General features: G+C 47.1%; 1 protein-coding gene and 1 long non-coding RNA gene across 7 annotated transcripts in view; one reads left to right on the forward strand and one right to left on the reverse strand.

Moving 5' to 3' along the window:
• Positions 1-339: 339 nt before the first annotated feature.
• LOC115031898 lies at positions 340-17,688 on the reverse strand. 2 transcript variants are annotated; one of them, XR_003837532.1, is made up of 3 exons: positions 17,580-17,688; positions 11,188-11,426; positions 340-380 (listed from the first exon to the last, which is right to left on the reverse strand). It is a non-coding gene; the product is annotated as an uncharacterized LOC115031898 (long non-coding RNA). The 2 variants fall into 2 exon arrangements; XR_003837531.1 differs by lacking the exon at positions 340-380 and adding an exon at positions 10,145-10,220.
• Positions 6,036-25,857, forward strand: part of Myo5c (myosin VC) — a 74,486-nt gene continuing 54,664 nt past the window's right edge. For all 5 annotated transcript variants that reach the window (XM_029481127.1, XM_029481126.1, XM_029481129.1 and 2 more), the window contains exons 1-7: positions 6,036-6,162; positions 16,708-16,818; positions 18,941-19,106; positions 20,112-20,256; positions 23,653-23,809; positions 24,301-24,444; positions 25,359-25,440. In XM_029481127.1, coding sequence (XP_029336987.1) covers positions 6,136-6,162; positions 16,708-16,818; positions 18,941-19,106; positions 20,112-20,256; positions 23,653-23,809; positions 24,301-24,444; positions 25,359-25,440 — 832 coding nt within the window. In that variant the 5' untranslated portion in view covers positions 6,036-6,135. The remainder of the gene's footprint in view (positions 6,163-16,707; positions 16,819-18,940; positions 19,107-20,111; positions 20,257-23,652; positions 23,810-24,300; positions 24,445-25,358; positions 25,441-25,857) is intronic.

Below are 25,857 nucleotides of genomic sequence, written 5' to 3' on the forward strand. Positions count from 1 at the left end.
GATGAGTGGTATATTTGACTGTTTTAGCTACTTTTCTATTGCTGTATGTGCTGGTTTTTATGTCAATTTGACACAAGCTAGAGTCATTTTGGAAGAGAGCATCAACTGAGAAAGGCAATGGTGCTTTTTTTTTTTTTTTTTGATAATTGATGTGGGAGGACCTAGCTCACTGTGGGCCATGCTACCCCTGAGCTGGTGGTTCTGGATTCTAGAAGACAGAAGACTGAGTGAGCCAGTAGGCAGCCTTCCTGCAATGGCCTACCTCCAGGTTCCTTTCTTCCTTCTCTGTCTTCTCTGGATGATGGACTGTAATCTTCTAATCTTCAAGGTGAAATAAACTTCCACATTGATCATGGTGCTTTATTGGATCAATAGAAACCCTACAACATGATAAGACACCATCATCAAGGCAACTTATAAGAGAAAGGGTTTGTTAGGGCTTCTGTTTCCAGAAGGAACCACCATGGTGGAGTTGAGGCAGCAGGCTTGACAGCTAGAGCAGAGGAGGAGAGCTCACATCTTGAACAGCAAGCAGGCAGCAGGAAGAATAAATTTAAAATGCTGCAAATCTTTAAATGTTTAAGGTTTATGGCATATCCCTTCTAAGGCCATGCCTCCTAACCCTACCCAAACAGTACCACCAACCAGGGACCACGGAATCAAATGCCTAAGACTATAGAGGAAATCTCACTTATACCACCAGAGTTATTTAAAGCAATATCTACACACCACACACTAATTTCACAATTCAACACAAGACGCTTGACTCTAGCCTTTGTGGCCAACAACCCAGAGTTCCCCTGCCCCAGCCCCAGGTAGAGTGTGCACCTTCTGGTAGCAGACAGAAGTTGGTTTTCCACCTAGCTTGTAGCTAAGTGTTGCTCACAATAAACACAGCCAAGAGGAAGAGATTCCCTCCTACTCTGCCCTGTAAGTACTGTACTGCGGAGAACTTTGGGTCTTCAATTGCCCTGCGCTAGGCTTGCAAGGCAGTGGTTTCACATGGAGAAAAGTTGGCTCATGTGGCTTGCCTTTTACTGACCCCTGTGTACCCAACACTGATCGAGGACGTCTCTCAGTGACAGGTGGACTGTTATCCCCACCCCACCTCCAAAGCCTTGGCTCTGAGGTTTCACCGGAAACAAAGCAGATCATAAAAGTTTCTTCCTAAAGGAACTAACCTCACCTCACCTACAGATGATTTAAGAGAAGTTAAGACAAAATATGGTGGAGGTTAAAGTCGATGGGAATCAGGGGAGATCTGGTAGGTTGGCTGCAGACAGACTAAAGAGTGGGCCCTGGGTGGTTCTGTGAACAAACTGGAGAAGAGTCAGCGAAGAGGAGTCTGTGTGATCAGATAAATGTCAGCCTTTGACCTTAAGAATCATCCTTTCAGGGGAGCCCAAAATGGACTGGACATTTTCCCAGTGTGGAAAGCAGTTTATGCTGAATTATGCATATTATTTATGCAGTTTATGTCAATGCTGAAGACAGTGGGGCTTAGCAGCTGAATGTGCTCAAGAAAGAGACACAAAATGCTCCGGCTGACGGCGGGCGGGCACAGGTGGGCTTGGATGTAGGGAAGGTTGAAACAGACAAAGCACTATCAGTGAAGTAATGTGGGCACGGAGAAGTAAGCCCAGCTGATTAACAGTAAGAACAGTCCCAGAACTGCCAAAAAAAAAAAAAAAACTGTCAAAAAATTTAGATCCAGGAAAAAAAAATTCCCAAGATTGTGAAGAAATATAAATATGTGACTCATGCCAGGGTTTGAGTGTGTGTGATATGTCTCCCATGGCTCTGCACAGTGGGGTGGCACTGTGAAAAGGGTGGACACAGATTCACCACCTGACCCAGGTAAGGGGAACCCAGTTCACTTCCAAAGCAAGGCCCTTGCCAGCCAGCAAAGGAAGCACCAGGACTTTATTGCAGAGCCTGTATGTACCTCATATAGGAACCCACCCACCCCTGAGCATGATCAGTTAAGGACTACACTCCTGAGCATGCTCGTTTAGGATCATGGAGCAGGCGTGTCCAACCTGCAACCTGCATCCCAGCAGGATAGTTGTAAATGCAGGCCAGCGCAAAGTTATAAAATCCTCACATTATACATTTTTTTTCTAACTAACTCGATTACATTTCTTCAGCATGAGTCTTCCAGAAAGAGACATGACAATACTTGCAATACCCAAAGGTTTGGCACGCCTGAGGGAATGCCTCTAAGCATGATCAGCTTGTACCACAAAGTTTTATCACAAAATAAAGGGCATTTTGCAGGTGTGTTATCACAGGAATCTGTCCCTGAGGGAGCCTGCCTCTCAGTGGCCAGCATCTCATCTGTTAAAAGCTTCATCTCCAGCTGTTGTATTTGTATGGGGAATGGTAGAAACCTTAGAGGGTGGGGCCTAGCTAAAGAAATAGAGCAACCGACTGGTGATGGTTGTTTCTGAAAGGTCACAGTTGTATCCTTGCTTTCTGCTTCGTGCCGAGGTAAGCTACCTGCTCCACCCACCCACCCAGCTTGGGCTCCTGCTTCTCTTGAGATGTTCAGTCTTCCCTGGGCAACACTGCCAGCCAACTGTGGGCACAAACCTTCGAACCAAGATAATTTTTTCTTCCTTTCAAATTGTCTCTCTTAGATATTTGTTGTATAGTATAAAATTAACATACCTATTAAAACGCCCCACTACAGGAAGAGGCAGGTGGATTTCTGTGAGTTCAAGGCCAGTCGGGTCTACATAGTAAATTCCAGGACAGCTAAAGCTGCATAGAAAAGCCCTGTTTTTAAGAAAAAGCACTCCCTTGGAGCCACAAGTGGGAGACAAACGTGGGCGGAAAGGCCAATAAATAGGACAAACATGATAGAACTGTGATCATTCTACCTCTGCCTCCCAGGGGCTGAGATTATAGGTGTGAACTATCACGCTTGGCTCTCAAGAGTCTTCTGATTTTATTCCGTTTTGTGTTTGGTTTTATGACAGAACCTCCACAGAACGTATAAATTTGAATCCCTACCAGAATAACTAAAACAATTCCTTGAGAAATAAAACTATTTCTTTCATTTATCATCATGTATGACGGAGGGGTGTACAGATGTGGAGGTCAGAGGACAACTTGCTGCAGTTGGATCTCTCCTACCACATGGGTTTCAGGGATGAAACTCCGGTCGCTAGGCTTGGTTCCTCTACCCACGGAGCCACCTCACTGGTCCGAAATTTATAGTTTTAAATAGTTGATCAGAACTGAAAATGTGCCTCAAATCAGCAACTTAATGCGTTCACCTTAGGAGCCTGCCAGAGGGAGATCAAACCAAACCCAAGGCAAATAGGATGGAGGGGATGGGAAGGAAGAGATAAAAGTTTACAGAGGCTGGGGGTGGGGTGGGGGTGGGGGCGCACACCTTTAATCCCAGCACTTGGAAAGCAGAGAGGCAGGCAGATTTCTGAGTTCGAGGCCAGCCTGGTCTACAGAGTGAGTTCCAGGACAGCCAGGGCTATACAGAGAATCCCTGTCTCCAAAAACCTAAAAAGGAAAAAAAAAAAAAAGTTTACAGAGAAAACAAACAGAAATATAAACACAACTGACAAATTTTTAATCAAGCTGACTAAACAATCCGGGAAAAGTTGTAAATTACCAAAATCAGGAATGAGAGAGGGAAGAGGGCGTGTCTTCCTCAGCCAAGCAGGACTAGAGGGAGAACCCTGGAGAGCAGGGACTCAAGGAGTATAGGCTCCAGGGCCTCACAGCTGAGCAGTGTGGCGGTGGTGAGCACACAGACTTTGCACTGCCAAGGCCTCATCCAGAATCTCGCGCCAGTGTGGTCTGAGCCCCACCTACAGCTTTGCTCCAGCAAAGGAGAAGTGGATGCATTCCCAGCAAGGCGGCCGTGAAAACCACAAGACCCGGGGAATCTGAATGGATTTCCAAGAAAGCAGAGGCGTGAGTAAGAATCTTACCACAAAGACCAGTCCAGCTCTAGGGCCTTCACTTCAAGTCTCACTGCGTGCTTAAAGAAGAAAGAGCACAAATCTTTCACAGACTCGTTTTAAAAAGAGAGAGATAAGGGGCTGGAGAGATGGCTCAGGCGGTTAAGAGCACACTGTCTGCTGCTCTTTTAGAGGTCTTGAGTTCAATTCCCAGAAACCGTATGGTGGCTCACAACCATCTGATGACCTCTTCTGGAACACAGGTGTATATGCAGATAGAGCACACATACACAAGTAAAATGATAGATAGATAAGAAAAAACATTCTAACTTTAAAGAGAGAGAGGGAGAGTGAGAGAAGCACACATTTCCTAACACTCAAAGGTCAAACAGAACACAGCACAGACAAAGCTATCACACCTTTTCCAAGGAGCCAGAGCCCCTAACAGGACATCACACATCAAATCAATAAATTTAGTAATAATAATAACTACAATGAGGACCATACACCCCAGTCAAGTGGGCCTACCCAGAAGTCAAAGAAAGCTTAAATTTTAAAAACAAACAAACAAACAAACAGAAAACCTGTCAGGCTCTGTGGTATGTACCTATAATCTCAGATGCTTAGAAGGATGAAGCAGGAGAATTTTGAGTTTAAGGACAGAGTGACAACCTAATGAGTCCCCAGTCTGAAATATATATCCATTCACAAATTAATAAAACAGCCTATTCAAAAAAATTTTTATTGTGACGCACCATATCAAATAAGAACAAAACCAGCTGGGCTGTTATCAAGCTTGGTTCTCCTGCTTCAGTCCCCTGGGGCTAGAACCTCCCTCACTGCCCACCTGGCCTGGTCATTTATCATTTCTGACATGAATCCTTATTTTGTTTTTTATTCAGCACTTGTCATGGGTCTACTTTTGCGGTTTTTCTGTCTCACAGTGTGGGGCTCTATGAACAGACTCCATTAGACTCCATTACCCTCGCACCCATTCTCATATGACTAGCCCACTGTTTTAATGACTGTAGTTTGTTTTTCCCATGAATATGTGGCAGGGCAGGGCTGGGGCAGTAGCTTAACCTATAAAGTACTTGCAGTGCAAGCCTGAGGGTGGGCCTTCAACCCCCAGAATCTACATTTTAAAAGCCAGGTGTTGTGGGTGCTGTAAAACCAGAGGAGACAGAAACACTAGGAGTTCTGGGGCTCCTGGGTCAGCCTAACTCAGTGAACCCCAGATGCCAGTGAGAGATTCTGGCTTTAAAATAACAAGGACCAGGGCTAGAGAGAAGGCTTAGTGAGTGGTTAAGAGCGTTGACCTCTCTTCCAAGGGTCCCGAGTTCAATTCCCAGCAACTCCATGGTGGCTCACAACCATCTGTAATGGGATCTGAGGCCCTCTTCTGGAATATCTAGAGACAGCTATAGTCTACTCATATAAGTAAAATAAATACATCTTTAAAAAAAAAAAAAAGAAAGAAAATGGGCAGCTCCCAAGGAAGGCCAGCAGGATAGGATCCCTTTTCTCTTTGTGGTGAAAATAGTCTTAGCTGTTCAAGTACTTCTAACCCAAATAAAATATAAAAATAACGTCAGTTCGCAAACATGCTGCCAGGATTTTTAACCCAGTGTCCTGGACCTATGTATTAATTTTGGTGACATCAACACCTTTTGAATGTTAAATATTCACATCCGTCCAAAAGGCCCGTACTTATTCAGCCCTCCTGTGTGTCCTTTAAGAGAGGTAGAAGCAAGCTCGCCATAAAGGTCAAACAAGGTTTTTACTAGCGTAATCTCTGGGTGCATTTTCTTTGATCCGTATCTTACTTTCCATGGCATATAAAATGTTCGCAGGACAACGACTTTTTTTCTTTTATCCGACCCCTTCCTCAATTTAGAAGTTCTGTTAGCTCTCTGATTCTTTGGTTTTTCTTTGCTGCTGCTGGCTGCTGTAAGGGAGCGGGAACTTGGGCGGGACCCCTGGAGGTTTCTTTGACCTGTTACCTGGACCCGGCCAATGGCAACGCGGGCTGCCCGCGAGCACCAATCCCGCTGCTAACCCTCACCCCGCCGCCAACCCCAGTCCGGGCGCCAGAGCCCTCCGGGGGAAGGGAGCCGTGGCACTCGGGAAAACTTCTGCACAAGATGGCCAGGCGCTGACTGCCTGGGCGCGCACGGTCCCCTGCAGCAACAGCAGCAAAAGGAGGTCCATGGCGGTGGCCGAGCTCTATGCGCAGGTAGGGGCGCGGGGACGCACCTGTGCACCTGCCCAGACGGGTAGATGAGCGGAGGCCGGGAGCAGCTGCCAGCTCCGCTCCGGCCCCCTGTGGTTGGGCACAAGCAACGGAGGGCTGCTGTCCCCACGCCGGGTAGCTAGATCACCCAGACCCTTCGTTCCTCCACTGATGGAATCTGAGTCCCGAAGTGGGCAGGAGCTTCGATCCGGCACCACAAACTTTGTAACCTTCCAGGCCCTCGGAGTCTGGAGGACTCCGGCAAGATTGGCGGTGTTTTCTAGAATGCTGGTGCGCTTCCCTGTGCAGGCGAAGGAAGACACTCGGGGGATCCACCTGGAGTTGCCCGATCTGAGCACACGAACCAGCAGCCCAGTGTCCCAGGCCCCGGGTGCTGTTGGGCTCGTTTTAACCAGTGTAAGGGTGCATTACTTCAGAAAGCACCTCAGACAGGCCTGACCGGGAGCACACGCATTCTGGAAAACTTCCAGAAGCGAAGAGCTTCATCCTCACCCAGGAAAAAAAGTGAGAAAATAATTGACGCTTTTAAAAAGAGCCATAACCTGCTACACTCTCGTAGGGGAATTTAGACCCTTCAAATTCTGACAGATGGGACTAGAATGGATTCTGTTAGAACATTTACACACACACACACACACACACACACACACACACACACACACAGAGGTGCGTGCATCTTAGCTTAATTGGCGGGTGATGGAGGGGGTGGTGGGGAAGGGAGGTATTGTTTAGTTTGGGGTTTTGTTTGTTGAGACTGTGTCTCTCTGTGTCACCCCAGGTAGCCTGGACATCACTACTGGCTGGAAATCAGGCTGGCTTCAAACTCACAGAGTTTTGTCTGCCTCTGCCTCCAGAGTGCTGCGATTAAAGGTCCATGCTCCACCAAGTTTTTAAGAGAGGTTCTTGCTTTGTGTCCCTGGTTGGAATGGCTCTCCGTCCATAGCTCAGGCTGACTTCAGACTCTCGGAGATCTTGCCTCAGTCACAATAGCGATGGTATTACAGACATACCCCACCTCTCCCATCTTTCTGCCTTATATTTAAAAGGCACTTTCACCATCTCTGTATCGTAAAAGATCCTTGTCACGCTTATCTTTCCGTCGGGGTTGGAGGAAGATTTTCTTCTACTTTGTTTAATGAATAAATTACAAGTACACATCAAACAAAGAGGAAATCCCTCTGATGCTGACCAATTCTGCACTTTATCCCAGTCTCAAGCTGGGGACCGAACCAAGGGCCTTGTGCTTTCTGGGCAAGCATTCTACCACGAAGCTCAGCCCCTCATCTAGAAGATGTTACTAGAGACAGTGTGAACCACCAGGTGACCTAAATGTTTCTAAGTCTTCATGTGATTATCAGGAAGGGGGAGGGGAATCTTTAATGAACCCTGCCTTCCTTGTTGGGTATCTTTGGGGACAGGTGGCTGATCACCGACCTGTTTTGAGTAACAATTTTTCTTAAAGCAAAAATACACAGGTATACTTCCCTGTATCTGTGTTACTTGCCTATAATCTCAGCACTCAGGAGGCTGAGGCAAGAGAATTAATTGCCTTGGGTTTGAGGTTAGCCTGGGCTACAGAGTGAGTTCCAGGCAGCTAGGGCTAAGAAACAACACTTTTTTTCAAAAATAAGTTAGGATATTGTGGAATGGTGGGGGGATGATGGTGTCCAGATTTTTCTGTAGGAAGAAACTTTGTTGGGGGTGGGAAGGATGTGCAGAGGTGGAGGGGGGGGAGGGGGAGCAGAGAGAAAGGTGTTTTGTTCTGGAATTGTTTTGCCTGCCAAGGTATTTTCTGGTTCTTTGACTTGAGAAATGGCAAGCAGTTGTCTCGTGAGGCCTAAGAGAGTGTGAGAGGGAGACAGAGCTGGAGCAGAGGGTCACTTGGCAAAGATGGAGGTTTTGGGTGGAAACAGAGGGATCCGGTGGTAGTTTAGCAGCTAGGTGAGCTGCTTCCTCGGGATCCCAGGCATTCGGGGATCAGGAGAGACCCTAGACACGGAGGGAGGCTGGAGACAGCAAAGGAGAAACTGGCCTGGGAATATCGGAACAAGGGACACGCCAAGGATGACCTGGCGTCTGTGTGATTGAGAACAGGGTGTGAAAGAGCGGCAGGAGAGCCATTAGGAGAAGGAAGTGTTCCTGAGAGAGGTCATGAAGCTCCTTTAGTTTTAACCAGCGTTGTGTTGAAGTGGTGAGGGGACACAGGGAAAATGGGTGGGGCGTGCACAGCGTGGGAATGAGCTCAGCCCTCAGAGGGGAGCCCTTGACCCATCTGTGGTCCCGAAACCGTGGCAGGAGCACCCCACTGTGAGAGGAAAGAGGGGCAAGGCCAGGACAGAGGAGTGTCTGCATACCCAGAGAGCAGCAGCCAATCCCAGGTGAGCCAGGAGGAGCCTGAAGGGCCGGGAAGTACCAGGAAGAGAGGTTCCCAGAGGGAGAGGGGACTCCTGAGAGAGGTCAGGGTGCAGGAAGTGCAGAGCAACCCACCTGTCAGAGCAGGATTACTTGAAATCCCTTCGAAAAAAACTGGTCTGACCAATCCCCACTTAAAACCTGGGTTTTGTCCCTCTCAAATCCCAACCCAGCCATAAGGGCCCTATTGTGTTTTATAAAAATATGAGGAGAGAGGGAATATGTTTGGTGGAGGTGCAGTCAGGTGTCGGGGAAGGGGGTGCCTCCGCAGGTCCATGCTGTGGCGTCCTTTCCCCATGAAGGTGGTCCTATAATATACATGATGATATAGTATAGAATGGAGTTTATTCAGGGCATGGGGAGGGCAGCTGAGGGAGTAGAAGCAGTGGGGGGGGAGGGGGCAAGCAGCCTCTTTTATAGCGAGTCAGGCACACCTGGCTGTTGCAAGGTAACTGTGGGGCAGAGCCTAGACTAAATGCCAACAGGCCTGACTCTGCATCCTCATCTAGCCCCTGCCACTTCTCCTAGCTGGCTCATACCCTGCTAGGCAGCTTGCTTATTCTTCATAGCTTGGCCTGCTGGCTCAGCACACTGCATCATTCAGGAGCAAGCACACCACTCAGATTCCACCCGAGCAGACCCTGAGAAGTCCTTGGCCAGCCCTCCGTCCAGACCTGGTACACTATTAACATGGTCAATTTGGAGACTCCTCTGCGGACTGCTAGCTTGTAAAGAGCAGGGCATAGTGAGAACACTTTAAATGCTTGCTCTGTGCACACATGCAGGAACGGGAAATTCTATTTACAGCCACAGCGGTGGGCAGGATGGTTATTTTTAATCTTGCACGAATATTTCTATGCACCAGACATCATCCTCAGAAACTTCTTTTGATCTGAAGTAGTCTAGAAAAAAAAAATCTATGCATTAAACCTTCACATCCCATTCTAGGCGGCACTCAGATCAAGGAAGTTGTCTAAGGTTACACGGTCCTGACACAGTCGGATCCGTAATGCAACCTGCCTCTCAATGCCTTGACCTGGGCCCCATCTTTGACATCTTCAAGGAATCTAAGCTGTTTCCCACACAAAGGACTCATGGAAAGTCCATCTGTTTTCTAGCTACATATAGTAACTATAGAAACAACCCCAGTGTCCAGCAAGAGAGAGAAAAGCCAGTCACAAGTCTCTATCCACAAGGTGAAGGTTACAGGCCCCACCCACAAGGTGAAGGTCAGGGAAACATGCAAACATTGTCTCAGAACTTCACAGTAGCACGGGAAAGGCCTATATAGAACAAGAGCCCCAAACTTGGACATGCTTGGTCACTGCTGAGAAAGGTGGGAGGAGCAAAAGCTATCCCAGGCCCTTCTCCAATCAGCCCCTCCACTGGGCATGTCACCTTGTCTCAGTTGCTCATCAGGGGCCTGTGGGCCTGCAGGCTCCAACCTCCTGGGCTATTTGGTTTTTAGCAGAGCTGGCCTATGCTTTGCCCAGAAAGGTACAGTCATTTAATTTGTACCTGTCTTGCTTGAACATGAAGAATTCACCGGAGAGATTGGGAATACCAGGATGGCATAGCTGTAGACCCGTGAGGAACTCGTTAAAAAGTTAGAGTCACCATTGTTTGATCTATATGGGTAGTTCAAAAAGTAAAAAATGAAGACAGGTCCAAGAATCCAAAATGCCATCGGCAGTCGGCCTCATCCACCCCTCAGCGTCCCGCATCAGCTGGGCACACACAGATACCTTTACCCAAGCAGCATCACCCTTTGAACTAGGACTGTGAATTGCCAAGGACTTTTTGGTCTGGTGTCTGAAGGTATTTGGAAATGCAATCTTGAGATCCATTAAAAGATCTTGGCTGTGGGCTCAAAGAGGCAGGCGCTGGGGCAGCTGGGAAAGTAACTAGAACTCTCTAGAAACAGTTCATCACGTGGAAGGGACAGAGATCTCAGGGAGGGGCCTACAAGGAATGAGTGAAGAGGAAGAAAACAGAGGCATGATGTCACCTGTTTGGCTCACGTGCCCTGAGCATGGAGATTCCAATCCAGGAAGTACAGCCAAGAGAAGGCTCCGTGTCTGCCTTCAGGCCATGTTCATGGTAAATGCCAGCAGCCCCTCAGACAGGTGGGCCACAACTCCCTGGTGATTATGTCCTGGGAGGATCCAGCATAACCTTGAGCCCCTATTGCTCCCTCAAGGCTCTCTGGTCCTAGCTTTCTTGCATTCTCTAGGCCTCTTAGTGAGGAAGCCCAGCAAAGGCCTAGAGGCAGCCTTTTGGCTCTCGGCCCTGTGGCAAGCTTGGCTGGCCATTCCAGGATGTAGGCTTCTGTCTCACAGGCCAGAAGCATACAGGAATCATGTGAGAGTTGGTCACTCTGTTTACACAGCTTGTGCATATTTGTCTAAATGCTTCAGTTAGCTCTCACTGTGGGTTAAAGTGTTGCCTTATGGATAGAGGAATGTGAGGAAGGAGGGCACTGTCCATGGAGCTGAGTAAACTGGAGTGTTTGCTCAGCAGGCTAGGTTTCAGTGCAGGACTCTGGATCGCAGGCAGGGGATGGACCGGGACAGTAGGACCAGTTGGCATGGTTACCTGGGATGCAGAGGTGCAGCAAAGAAGAGGAGAGTGGCCATGTGCATTTTAACACCGCCGGCCACTGAATGAAACTTGTAGCTGAAATGAATCCCGAGGTCGCTAGGAGAACACTGGACAGTCAGGCAGGTAGCTTCTCAGGGTCATCCTCAGAGCCACCCACACTTCAAGGCAGAAGTCACAGGCGCGCTCCTGGAGTCTTTGGTCCTTTAAGATTCTCTGGTGTGTTCTTGGCCTGTCTGGGTTTGAATTGAAACATCAGTAAAACAAAAGCACTGGCCAGCTCAGGGATTGCTTAGTAGCCCCCAGAGCCCCGGGTTCCTCTGAAAGTTTGGACCTAAAGGAGCTCACCCTCCAGCAGGGCTCCTGTCTGTCTGAACACCTCAACCTCCTGATTCACACAGCGTCTGAAACAAACTATCTTCCGTTATAAACTTGACAGACAGATCACAGTAGATCGTTACAAGGATACTTTTAGCTCTGAAATTTTATAATGGCCAATTCTTATTACCCTGGGATATTGTGTATTGATAATTTGAGGTTTGTTTGGCTATAAACAAACATTTCTCTCTCTCTTTTTTTTCTTTTGGAAATCTTATTTTCGTCTATTCTTTTCTCACATATTATATCCCAACTGCAGTTGACCCTCTCTCCATTCCTCCCAGCCCTGCCCCCACACTTCTTTCCCCAAGATCCACTCCTCCTCCATTAACCTTAAAAAAAATAAAAAATAAAAAGACAAAAAAAAAAAAAACGCAGATCTTCCACAGATATACACAGAGCATGGCTTAACAAATCACAGTGACAAACCCTCATATCAAGTCTGGAGGTGTCAACCCAGGAGGAGAAAAAGGGTTCTAAGAGCAGGCAAGAGTCAGAGACACCCACACTCCCACTGTTAGGGATCCCACAAGAACACCCAAGGTACACAACCATCACATATATTCAGAGGACCTCCCTCAGACCCATACAGCATCCATGATTGTCACTTCAGCCTTTGTGAGCCCCTATGAGCCCTGCTTAGTTCATCCAGGGGACTGTGGTGCCCTCTATGCCTCTGGTTCCTGCAATCCTCACCCCCACCCCTACTTCTGTGGGGTTTCCCAGGCTCCACCTGGGATAGGCAAACACTTCTAGTAGCAGACCTGAGGTAGGAGATGTGTGTCATGATGACAAGGATGCATGTGGTGGGTGTGGGTATATCTAAGAGGCGGGTCTATGTGTGCAGGGCTCCATGCAGGTCTGGGTCACTGCCTGATTGCCTGTTGGAATAGGTTAGTCCTCCATTCTCATATTCATTCTCTCTCTCCCTCCCTTCTTCCTTCCCTCCCCCTCCCTCCCATGTCTCTCCCGCCTTCTCCCCTCCACCTCTCTTTCCTTTCTCTCAGTCTCTCTCTCCTTCTCTCCAAGCTTCCCTATTCCAGTTTTACATCTAATCAAGCTCCTTTGCTTACAGTCTACCAAGGATTAAATCTACTTGGATGACTTAGTCATGATCAATGTTTGATGACTGTCTGTGAATCAAGACGTTTTATGTTAGCTAATAGATAACAACCCTTGCCCAGCCTGTCTAGTATGGATGTCCTAGACTTCTTTCTTTTCCTGTTCTACGTTTCCTCCAACCACCTCTTGAGGCTCATGAGCTTAAAGACCGTAGAGGAGCTCTATAAGAAGGCTCTATCTCCAATCCCAATTCCAGTGTGACTATTTCCTCTGTTGTTCTTTGGCATGTCTGTCCGTCCTCTAGCCTTCCATCCTGCCTGCAGTTCATGGAGTTTCCTAAAGCACTCTGAGTAACAGGGGGCCCCAACACACCCTCTATATACTTGAGTAGGTGTCTACTAACCGCTCTCACATTTGTTCAGTCCATTAAATACAATACACAGCTGGTAAAATATATAAATCTCAACCTTTTGTCCGGTTTCCAGAGAGTTTAGGACCGGTGCCAGGTACAAACTCTATCAAAATATAGAGTTCGGGCTGGAGAGTTGGCTCAGTGGTTAAAGCATTTGTCATGTGAGCCTCACAGTGGGATTCGGTTCTCCAAAGCATGTGTAAAAGCAGAGGCCATGTAAAGTTACCACACCCTACAGGGAGATGGGAGATAGAGAAGGGAAACTTCGCAGAAGCTCAAACGCTGGCCAGCCTGACTTACACTGCTGCAAAGAGACCGTCTCATAATTTGATTGTTCAGAATTTGTTTTGTTTAAGGTTTACATATTTTCCTATGTGTACATGTGTGTACCTGTATGTGATATATGCAAGTAGTAGCTATATACAGGTGCCAATATAGGCCAGAAGAGGGCATCAAATGCCTTGGAATCTGTTGTGAGCATCCTGCTTTGGGTGCTGAAAATGAAACCCTAGTCACCTATGAGAGCAACAAATGTTCTTAACCACTGAGCCAGCTTCCCCCGCCCCTAACTTGCTTTGTAACTGAAAATCTTGACTGTGTCGAAGATATGATCACTTCACTGAAGGGAGTATTTTCTGTAGTCATAAACTTTGCCCTCAGGGTTAGGAAGAAATAGAGGTTCGCAAAAGACATGGCTGTTTCTATTTGTCCCCCAAACCCAGAATGTGTGTGGTGTAAATACAGACTCAAGGACTGGCTACACATGCAGACGAGCAGAATGTCATCTTGAAGGCTTGACAGTTAGCTGCTGCCCCAGGAGTCTGCATTGTGTGTGTGTGTGTGAGTGTGTGAGTGTGTGAGTGTGTGTGTGGATCTACCTGTCTCCGCCCCACCTCCACTCCAAGCTCAGGATTATGAACATGTCTTAGTCACTGTTCTATAGCTATGATGAGACGGTCTAACCAAGGTAACTTGTATAAATGGAAGCATTCAACTGGGGCCAAGCTTACAGTTTTAGAGGTGAGTTCATGGCCATCATAGCAGAAGGCAGACAAGCATAGTGTTTGAACAGTAGCTGGGAGCTTTTCATCCTGACCCACAGGCACCAGACAGAGAGAAAGACACTGGACTAGGAATGAGCTTTTAGAACTTCAAAGCCCACTCCCAGTGACACATCTTCTTCAACAAGGTCAAACCTACTCCAACAGGGCCACACCTCATAATCCTCCCCAAACGGTTCCGCTAACTGGCAACTAAGCATTCAAATATATGAGTCTACGAGGGCGATTCTCATTCAGACCGCCACAGAGTATAAACCACAATGCCTAGCTTTTTTATGTAGGTTTTTGGAGCTATATGCAGATCTTCAGGATTACAAGGTGTCTTGGTTAGAATTTTTAGAATTTTTTCCCAGGTTCACATGGGAAGAAGGAACATCAGTTGGGGAAATATCTCCATTAGAATGGCCACTAGGCAAGTCTGTGTGGGCATCTTCTTGATTAATGACCAATGTGGGAGGGCCTAACCCATTGTGGACAGGATTAACCTCGTAAGGTGGCCCTGGGCTCTATAAGAAAGCAGGCTGAGCAAGCCATAGGCAGCAAGCCAGTAAGCAGGACCCCTTCATGGCTTCTGCTTTGGTTTCTGCCTCCAGGTTCCTGCCCTGTTTGAGTTCCTGCCTTGGCTTCTCTTAACGATAGACTATGGTCAGGATGTATGAGCCAATCAAGCTTTTCCTCCCCAGCTTGCTTTTGGCCCGTGTTTTATTACAGCAGCAGAGAGCACAGCACTGCTTTGCAAGGCAAGCACTTTTCCTGAGTGGCGTCGCCCAGCCCCTAGGTTCTGAAATCCTTACAATCACCTTCAGAAAGTCGATCTGCCACAGGGAAGGATAGAGATTGTCTTAGTTGGGGTTCTTATCGCTGTTCGTGGTACTGCACAGTGTCTCTGTGTGAGGGTCTCCAGTTCGTGCTCCTGTTTGCCTACCTGTTTTCCAGCGCAGTGGGCTCTCCTGTAGGATTGGGAGCCTACACTAGTACTTTGTCCTATCTCCTTTTTTAAAAATTACATTCATTCAATTATCGGAGGCTGCGTGTGTGCCATGGTGCACAGGCACAAGTCAGAAAAAGACTTCAGAATTGATTCTCTCCTTTTACCACCTAGATCCCAGAGATGGAACTCAAGCTGCCAGGCCTGGTGGCAAACACCTTTATCCACTGAGCCATCTTGCTAGCCCTGCCATGACTCTTCTTATAAGGCCAATGTTTCTATAATCCCATCCTGTCACAGGACTTCATTTACCCTCGGTGACCTCTGAGGCCCCAGTCTTCAAACACAGTCACATCAGGGGTCAGGACTGCAATGATGCAGGGATTCTGGAGGGACACAGTTTAGGAGCACACTAGGACCTGCTTCACAGCACTGACAGGAGCTCACCAGCTGCCTGCTTCAAAGAGAGCTGAGCAGGTGCCGAGGGGCTTCTGCCGTCCCCAAGGTGGAAATCCTTGGCTGCTGCCAATGTACAGCAGTAATAACTGAGCAGTAGCCAAGTGTGATGGCTGTAACTGTAATCCCAGCTCTCAGAAGGCTGGGGCAGGAGATTGCCAGTTTCAGGCCAGCCTGGAAAACAGGCTAAGACCCTGTTTCAAAACAAGAACAGTCTGAGATAATGCCTCTGTAATGGTACTTCTTTAGTATTTTACGGAGTGCCTTAATTTGCTTGTTTTCTTTAATTTGCTTGTCTTGTTTTAGAAATAGGGCCCCATGTATCCCAGGGTGGCCTTGAACTCCATATATATCTATGAATGACCCTAAAGTCCTGACTTCCCCCACCTGAGTGTTATGATTGTATGTATGCACCATTGTGTCTTGTGTATTCATTCAGTCCTGAGGGTACAACCCAAGGCTTCAACCATGCTAGACAGCACCATCAAAGCCACATATTCAGCCCCAAATGCTTCCCGGTACCTATTCTTAGCCTCCTAGCACCCGTGTAAAGTGAAGTGTGTGCCATTTTATGGGTAAAAAGAGGAGGTGCCAGAAACTAAATAAGTAGTCTATTAATGGAAGCCAAAAATCCTCTGCCTGAGTCTCGTAGAAAGTTTCCCACTTCCTATTAGGGAACCATCAGATTTCCTTCCCACCCCAAGTTTGCAGTTTTCATGATCTGGTCATGAAGCTTTGAAGCTCGGCTGCCTAGGAGACAGGGCTGGTAAGTCTGGTGGTGCATTGTAGATGCACTAAAATTTACCTTCTCACAGCAGAAAAGGAGGTGCTAGTATTCTGAGATGATGGTGTGCGTGCAGGTGTGTGTGTGTGTGTGTTCACATATAGAGGCCAGAGGTCACCATATTTGTTGAGACAGGGTCTCACTGGAATCTAGAACTCACTGATTGGCTAGGGTGGCTGGCTGGCCTACCTTAGGGATCACCGGGGTTATAAACATCTTGTCTGGCTTCTTACTTGGCTTACTTGGGGATTGAACAGGTCCCTGTGCTTAATCTGGCAAGCGCATTACCTATGGAATTATCCCTTAACCTCGAGAGTCTTCTTAATGTACAGGTTGATCCAGTTGACCGGATGTAATCCTGCTCCTGTGGGGATCTAATGATCTGTGTTTGGAGTTTTCAAATGTTTAGATTAAACCTCTCTTATCCTGTGGTCAGTACAACAGGGTTTGGATCCCAGATCCTGAAGAAGTTTGGAAGTCGGCTGAAATCGCAAAGGACTACAGAGAGGGTGACCGAGTCCTCAGACTTCTGCTGGAGGATGGCACGGTGAGGGCCTCTGCGGTCTGTAGTGGATAATGACATATACAGCCATGACACCAGGGCATCAAAGGAAGGTCCTGAGGGACAGTGCAGGCGAAGGAGCCTGCCCCGTATCCAGGAAGGCCAGCTAGGGCTGAGGGTGCCTTCCTGCTGCTCCACACCAGCGGTCTGTCCATCTATACAAGGTTCCAGATTCGTCTCCAGATATGTGCCTCTGCTGTGTTCCAAGTGCTCAGCCATCAGCTGCTGCAGTTTCTGGGTCTCACGCAGTACAGCCTGGGCAGAGGAGGAACTTGGAGGGAAGTCGTTTGATCCCGAGGCAGGATCCAGATGGGAAGAGGGAGCTAGCTTTCGGGGAGAGGTAGGAGGTGTGGAAGGAGACTGCAGAGCTAGAAAGCCAGTCTAGGGTGTATAGATTATATAAGGGCTAGGAGGGTGTGTGGAGGGCACAGAGACAGAACCAGCAGTGGTGAAAAAGTAGGCTTGGGCTTCCTCCAATGCTCCAGTGGGCTGTGCTGCTGCAGAGTTACAGCCACAGGCCATCCCAGTCTTTTGATCATCAGCAGCCAAAGATTTCGTTATCAGCTTTAAGAAGCCACCCCTCTGGGTTCATAGCTAACACTGACTTTGTGCTGCTGTTAGACTCAAGTGTTAAATGCAAAGCTGGATCAACTCTCTGTGGCTCCATTGGATTCAGGGGTGGGCGGGGAATTCCTTATAAACGTTCAATGCTGGAATTTACAAATACACATAGACAAGCCACATACTACTTCCGGGCATCTGGTCCTGGATATCAGACCTTTCCTGAGATCTCAGAAGTTGCAGAGAAGGAAAGATCCATGCTCTGAGGTCAGGCACCACCACTTGCTAAGTCTGTATCCCTTACTCTCCACACACAGCAAAGAGCTAATGACATTGTGACATCACAGGTCCTGAAGTCAAGGCATCTTGCAGAGCGTCTTGCTCTTCAGTAGCTCTCTGTAACTGAATGCCACACTGGGTCCTAAGTACCTCAGGAAGCTGAGCCTAGGGAGGGAAGACTTGAGAAAGCAGCTGCTTGTGCAATTAGCCGGCTCCAGGTGGCTGTTCCCTGACCAGGGACGCAGAGAGAATGGCAGGCAGCCAGTGCCTCTTACCTTAACCCTTCCTTGTACCAGAGGACAAAGCTTGCTTTGTGAAGAGTATGTCACCCCTGCCTCCATCCCTCAGTCTCATGTTTTCCCCTCCCCCAGAGATGACTAGCTAGCTGATTCTCTCTCTCTCTTTCTCCCTCTCTCCCTCCTCCCCTTTAACGTGTCAACTAAGGACCCACTTGGCAATTTCAGAGCCATGAAGCACCTTAGGCTGGGTTGTCCTAGCAACAGCATCTTTCCACGTGTCCATTCCCAAGGCCTCTATGGTAGACATAGGGTAGGGCCACTGGATGCATGCTCATGGGCTTCCTACCACCTTTCATCACAGCCTCTTCAGCTCTGAGGACCCCTTCACAGAAGAGGGGAGTCAGGTAGAGGAAGGGGACTTGCTTTAAGACACACAGTCAATGATCTGTTCCCCTGGCTCCCAGTTTTTCATTGCCTTGAGTCACCTATAAAGGTTACTTCCTTTTTCCTCTACTTAAAGTTTCTAAGACAGGTGTGGTGACACTCAACCTGTAATCCCAGCAGTTCTGAGACAGGAGGATAGAGGGTTTGAAGTCAATTTGGACTACCTAGTAAAAGACTTTGTCTCAAAAAAAAAGTTGTGGGGTCTGGAGAGATGGCTCAGGGGTTAAAAGTACCTGCTGCCCTTGTAGAGGACCAGGGTTCAATCCAGGGACCCACATGGTGACTCACAGCCATTTGTAACTACAGCTCCAAGGGGAGAAAAAAAAAATCCAACGCCCCCTTGTGGCTGCTGCAGGCACTGCATAAATGTCATGCATATACACACTAGCAAACCATCCACACACATAAACCCCCACACAAATAACCTCTTAAAAAGTGTGGGGTGTGGTTGTTTTGATTTTGGTTTTGGTGTTGTTGTTTTAATGTGAGAAGTGCGTCTATGGGAGGTGGGTAGGAGGAGACAGTGTAGCAGAAATACCGAAGGTCCTCTATTTCTAGAAGTTTACGTCTGTCTTTGTTTATAGGAGCTGGAATACCCTGTTGACCCAGGGTCACTGCCTCCGCTTCGGAACCCTGACATCCTGGTGGGTGAGAATGACCTCACAGCCCTCAGCTACCTCCACGAGCCTGCAGTGCTGCATAATCTCAGAATCCGCTTCGCAGAGTCCAAACTCATCTACACCTACAGTGGTAAGGATACAGTCCGACACCCTCACCCCCAGGCCTACCGTCTGCGTGCCCCGAGACCTCTCGATGCTGGGTGTTGAGAGTGTGTGTAAAAAGAGGTGTCTGTGAAAGGAGAACTGCTCGTGGGAACGAAGATGGACTATGAGGAAAGATCACCATGGGCTCGTGTCTGAGTCTCTCGCCACATCCAACACACGTATTACTTCTTGGGACATTGTTGTCATTGTTACATTTACGTTGGGACTTTCAAAAACGCAGTTCTTTTCCCCATGTGTCACCCCACCCAGACATCAGAACAGCCTTAAAGGAGGGTGACTGTCAGATAACCGAGATTCAGAGCATTGAGTGACCTGACCCACGTCAAGCAAAAGCTTTCAGTGAAGAACTGGAGAGGCAGGCGGATTTCTGAGTTCGAGGCCAGCCTGGTCTATAATGAGTTCCAGGACAGCCACGGCTACACAGAGAAACCCTGTCTCGACAAACCAAAAAAAAAAAAAAAAAAAAGAACTGGGACTTCTGGAAAAAGCCTGTGGGGGGCGGGTGTCTTCTTCTATTTTCTGTTGCTGTAATATAGAATGTCTGAGACTAGGTAACTAACAGAGAACAGAAGTTTGGTTCGTGGCTCTGGAGGCTGAAGAGCACTGCTGGCACCTCCTAAGCACCTGGTGAGGGTTTCCTCATGTGAGACAGAGCAGGTGTACAGATGCCAGTCTCTGTGGGGTCCCCAATCCTCAGGACCTCTTTTGTGTTAATAACTCTCCAAAGACGGGTCTCCAAGTGCTAGTAACATGTGAAGGATGAGCAGTAAGCTCCCAGCCCACTGACTGCGTGGATAGGGGAGGTCCCTGAAACCAAAGGCCAGCCATCTTGATTATGTTCCATAACCTATGTGCATCAAAAGTTTGACATAAAAAGAAGTGTGTATTCAAGGGGGAGGTCACCCGCAAAGGAGCGGCTGGGATAAAACTCCAGGCGAGTCTGCTAACCACACTTCACCTCTTTCCTCAGGAATCATTTTGGTGGCCATGAATCCTTACAAACAGCTACCAATATATGGGGATGCCATCATCCACGCCTACAGCGGACAGAACATGGGTGACATGGACCCACACATCTTTGCAGTTGCAGAGGAGGCCTACAAGCAGATGGCCAGGTAGTTTCCTCGGCTCTGCCTGCTCTCTCTGCCTCTGCTCAGCCCTCACAGTGAAAGGAAGCTGTTTTGAGCTCAGAAGTCAGGTCTGCGTTTCCCTGCAGCCCGTTTGGCTGGAGGAGGACCTAGTGACCCTGCAGCGTGAGATGTTTGTGGTTTGTGGTCTGGTTTTGATCCAATTTAAGGAGGCAGCCTCACTGCCAGCTAAGCACAGGTTCTAGCCACAGGTTTGGATTTTAACCTGATGCCCTCACCTCGCTTTTGTATGACCCTGTAGATTTTGCTACTGGACTTTTACAAAAATCCTCTTGCAACAAAAGCACTGGGTTCACACTTCAAGCATCACCTTGGCACCCTCAGGACAGCCTGTGATATTCATGCCTTTCCACAGTAACCTAACCCCTAGAGTGCCAGCTACCTGGCATATGCAGTGCGCTAAAGGGAGAGCTGGGGTTTGGGCCCAGATCTTCATGATTCTGGGTGTAAGTTATTTCTCCCATGACTGTCCTCTTGTCATTCTATTGCCCTTGTCTGTAGGATGCTGGGGAATAAAAACACCATACTAAATTTGTCAAAAACTTTACAGCTTGCAAAAGAATTTTCACACCCAGCGGTCTCCTTCAGGTTTTGCCACACTCCTGCAAAGCTCACTGTACTGCTATCATTCTTCCCATCTTGCATAAGAAACTGAGGCATGGGCTCCAGACTTGCCTCATAATCCTGGGTATAGCGACTGAATAGTCTTCACCTGCGAGGCAGACTCTAGCAGGCTCATTTATGAGCAAGGGAGCCATAGTGATGTAGTAAACAAGACATGGTTTACAGGGAAGCCTAATGGGCAACCTGAGGCTAAATTTCACTTCCTTCAAGTCATCAGGGACTGAATGATGCCTGCCCCCATCCCTTAAGGGAGACCCATAGCCTCAGGGTCAAGCTGTCTCCTCCATACCCTACTTTACTCGGACTAAGAGAAGGGACTGTCCTCCAGATGATAGAGCCCCTACAGAGCAGCATTGCTCATGGGACATACCCACATGGCCAGATAAGGCTGGCCTACCCATTGACTATACCAGTAGCTCAGCCTCTCACAAAGGGGTCACGTTCCCAAGAAGGCAGAAAGGATGGATGTCTGAGATGCAGTAAGATTGCTCCCAACCTTAGCGCATCCTACTTTTGGGACTTTCTGGCTTCTGAAGACCTCCCAGAAACCCCTGACGGACATTCTGATGACCATCGTCTGAAATGACAGTTTGACCATCATCAGTATGAGGCCAATGGAACTGCAGGGCTATGTCAGTTTCCAGCTTGAATCCGTGTCACTGGGATGAATGGACTGAAGATAAAATGGGCTCGTGGTGGACTGGCTTGATGCTGGACTGAGCCATCTGCCTTTCTTGAGCGACTCTTGTCTGCAACCTTTCTAGGGTCTTCCTTTCCTCCTTTTTGAGAACAAAGGACTGGACTAGGGCCTCCAGCATCACCACAGGAGACTATGTACTGTGACCTGGGGCCAATTTTCATGACAAAGAATCCCACACTCATACAAATGTAAAATTGTTAAGTGTGCCATAGGACTTTTGTGAGGCATAACAGAGGCATAACAAATGTGAAGTGTTCACCCAGCGTCTACCACCTAAGTGGTGCTGATCCCACGTCAGCAGTATACCGCCATATTCCTATGGCTTGAAAAGCTTACAGCATTATTTTTAAAATATCTTCATTATGTAACAGTGTGTAGGCTTATAGAACACATATGTCCCCAAATATATTTTGAATCGTTGCTCTTAAAATAATATCAGTAGGATGTGCAGAAGTTGCTACTGGGGCTTGAGGAAGCTGTCCTGAGAACCCCTTTGGAAAGCTAGTCTGAGCCTGGCCAATTCCGGGGCAATTCAGTCTATCTCCTGTAAGCTCGGCTCTTTGTATCTTAGCTTACACTTTGTCTAAGCAGCGTGTTTGATGCTGAGGCCCTGCTCTCCTCCTGGGAGGCTGAACTCCCAGACCGTCGAGAAGCAGAGGGCAGGCACAGAGCCCCTGGTGTGAGGGTTCCAGATAACAGAACTTCTTACAGGCCATGAGATCCATTCCCTGAGTCGAGAACATAGCCATTATGACACGAAGAAAACTCATTGGGAAGTCTGCACAGGTTTCCTGTGTCTTCCCACCATGGCTTCTCCCCTTGGCTGATCTTGCTCTGAATCTCCTCAGTATGGTTTATCCTAGTCACAGTTTTGACTGTAAAGCCACACCCTTCTAGTGGTTGATAACCTTGGCCATTATCTTGGGGACCTCAAAACAAAGGGACAAAGGTCAGAGCAGGAAACACTGTGTGTTCTCTGTAGCCACAAATTGTAAAAAGCTAGAAGGAAGTCCATTGAATATTTGGACCCCTGGGGCAGTTTGCTAACATCCCATTTTCTAAATTAGGCATACATACATACATACATACATACATGATTATAGATAGATAGATAGATAGATAGATAGATAGATAGATAGATAGATAAAAGGTAGGTAGATAGATATATAGATTAGATAGATAGATAGATAGATAGAAGATAGATAAATAGATTAGATAGTAGATAGATAAATAGATAGATGGTAGATTAGATAGATAGATACATAGATAGGTACATAGATACATGGATAGATAGATAATAGGTTGGTAGATAAATACATAGATACATAGATGATGGATAGGTAAATAGATAATAGATTAGATAGATAGATAAAAGGTAGGTAGATTGATTGATAGATAAATAGATAGGTGATAGATTAGATAGCTAGATAAATAGATAGATGATAAATTAGATAGATAGATAGATAGATGATTGATAGATAGATAGAAGATAGATAAATAGATTAGATAGATAGATAGTAGATAGATAAATAGATGGTAGATCAGATAGATAGATAGATAGATAGATAGATAGATAGATAGATTAGATAGATAGATAGATAGATAGAAGGTAGATAGATAGGTAAATAGATGATAGATTAGATAGATAGATAAGATAGAGAGACAAACGATACAGCCTTTTGTTTTGTTGTTGTCATTGTTGCCATTGTCCTTTTTGTTTCTCTGTTTGTTTGTTCTAAGACAAGGTCTCTTGTAGCCCAGGTTGGCCTCTAATATCCTACATAGCTGAGGATGACCTTGAACTTCAAATTCTCCTGCCTCCACTTCCTCAGTGCATCACCATGCCTAGCTTATGGAGAACTGAGGGTCAATCCCGGGGCTTCATGCATGGTAGGAAATCACCGTACTGGCCAAGCCACCTCTCTCTACCTCCTACTTTCATCCTCTTCAGGGACAGGTCTTGATATGTTGCCTTTTTAATGGAGAGAAGTTAAGCTTTCTTAGTACACCTCAGTGCATCTCTCGTGTGTTGCTTTTAGGAACAATAGAAATCAGTCCATAATCGTGAGTGGAGAATCGGGAGCTGGGAAAACTGTCTCTGCACGCTATGCCATGAGGTACTTCGCTACCGTCAGCAAATCAAGCAACAATGCCCACGTGGAGGACAAAGTCCTGGCATCCAATCCCATAACTGAGGTAGGCACAGTACCACTGAAGAAGGAGATGCTGAGGGCTGGAGGTGCAGGGGGATGGGGGCAGGGAGGGAGGTGGCTCTGGGCATGTAGCTGTGTTGTTGATGAGACTTCTTCCCTTAAAGACCCAAGGAATGAGGGTGGCAAGAACAGGGATACAAGTTCTGTGTGTGCATGATGTCACGCACATACATAAATACTTTTAAAAGAATCCTGGGTGTGGGAAGACACATTCAGTCCATTACAGCAAGATACATACGTTTCCATATTGCAAGTAGGAGACATGAAAAAGTAAGCTAACTTTTACAGCATTCTACAGATAGCAGAAATGGACCCCAGGGCTGTGAAGCCCAGAATCCATGCTCCTTCAGACTCAGGGAAGCCAGGCTGCTCTTCTCCAGCCCCAAGCTTCTCTCCTAACCTGCCCAGCATCCTTGAGTGACATAGGATGTCACTGGTCAACACTCCTGTGATTCTGAACCTTGTGTGTTCTAGGCTGTTGGAAATGCCAAGACCACCCGCAATGACAACAGCAGTCGGTTTGGGAAATACACAGAGATCAGCTTTGATGAGAGAAACCAGATCATTGGCGCCAATATGAGAACCTACCTCCTGGAGAAGTCCAGAGTTGTCTTTCAGGTGAGAATTGGAGGTATTAAACTGGGGCTGGAGAGATGGCTCAGCGGTTAGAAGCACTGCCTGCTTCTCTACAGGTCATGAGTTCAATTCCCAGCAACCTCATGGTGGCTCACAACTGTCTGTGGTGGGATCTGATGCTCTCTTCTAGTGTGTCTGAAGAGAACAACAGCGTTCTCACATACATACATAAGTAAATAAATCTTTTTTAAAAATAATTTTTAAAAAGTCTTAAACCTCCTTGTCCCTAGCTCCAAATACTCAGACTCCTGGGACACCTGCGGCGTCTGCAGCCAGAAGGATGCAGTCTGGCAGGCTTTCCTTTCCTCTTTGGGTTCTTTATCTGTTCTTTCTTTTAAAAGCAAAAGTTGATGTATAGACGTGGTCTCGTGAGAACTGAGAATAAAGGCTACTGTTTTGGGACTGGGGAGAAAAGAAAACCCTTATAGTTTAAAAATCTGCCGTATCTTTCTCATACATGAACACTGAAGCAGGCAGGGCCTCCAACCTGACTATCCTGTTGGTGAGAAAGGGGATTAGTACTGGGGTGGGGTGGGGTGAAAGGCTTTTCTGTGAATAAAATGGAGACAGTTCTTAAAACGCATTAGCCAGAGCAACAGGAAACCTTGAACAGCCCAATGATATCTCAGAACTTTCTGTTATAAAAATTACTCCATGCCTTTGCACAGAATATTTCCATGTAATAATATTTTCCTGGGATGTCTACTTGAAGGTCATCTCTGGAGCCCAGTTCTTGCTCGGGGACAAGGACAGCCAGCTGTGAGCTGGCCATAGGTGTCATAGGTGTCCATCTCAGGAACCAACCATCTAGACTGGTATCTAGGGGCCTCTAGTTGGAACCCTGGCATTTTCATTAGTAAAGGGTTTGGGTAATTTGAGATTTTTTTTTTTTACAGTCAGAAAATGAACGGAATTACCACATCTTCTACCAGCTCTGTGCATCCGCACAGCAGTCAGAATTTAAACACCTTAAACTGGGTACGTGGTTGAAGGCACCTGAAAGTCTCTTTTTCTGAAGGGGTTTCAATTTTTAGTTAATTTCTTCCTTATTATAGCATAACTAAAAAAAACAAAAACAAAAACAAAAAAGCAACTGACTCTGTCAGCTGGGTGTGCACCTTTAGTCCCAGCACTTAGGAGGCAGAGGCAGGCCCAAGGCCAGCCTGGTCTACAGAGTGAGTTCTAGGACAGCCAAGGCTACACAGAGGAAACCCTGTCTTGAAAAAACAGACGAACATACAAAAAAACAAACTATGTTGTCTAAAAACATAGGATGGTCTTTAGACCCTGAAATGAATGCATTAAGAAAATCAACTGGGCTGGCTGTGGCACCATACATTGATGGTCTCAAAACTCAGAAAACAGAGGCAGGAAAGTCGCCACAAGTTCAAGACG

Source organism: Mus caroli, chromosome 9 (assembly GCF_900094665.2).
Source record: "Mus caroli chromosome 9, CAROLI_EIJ_v1.1, whole genome shotgun sequence".
NCBI lineage: Eukaryota > Metazoa > Chordata > Mammalia > Rodentia > Muridae > Mus > Mus caroli.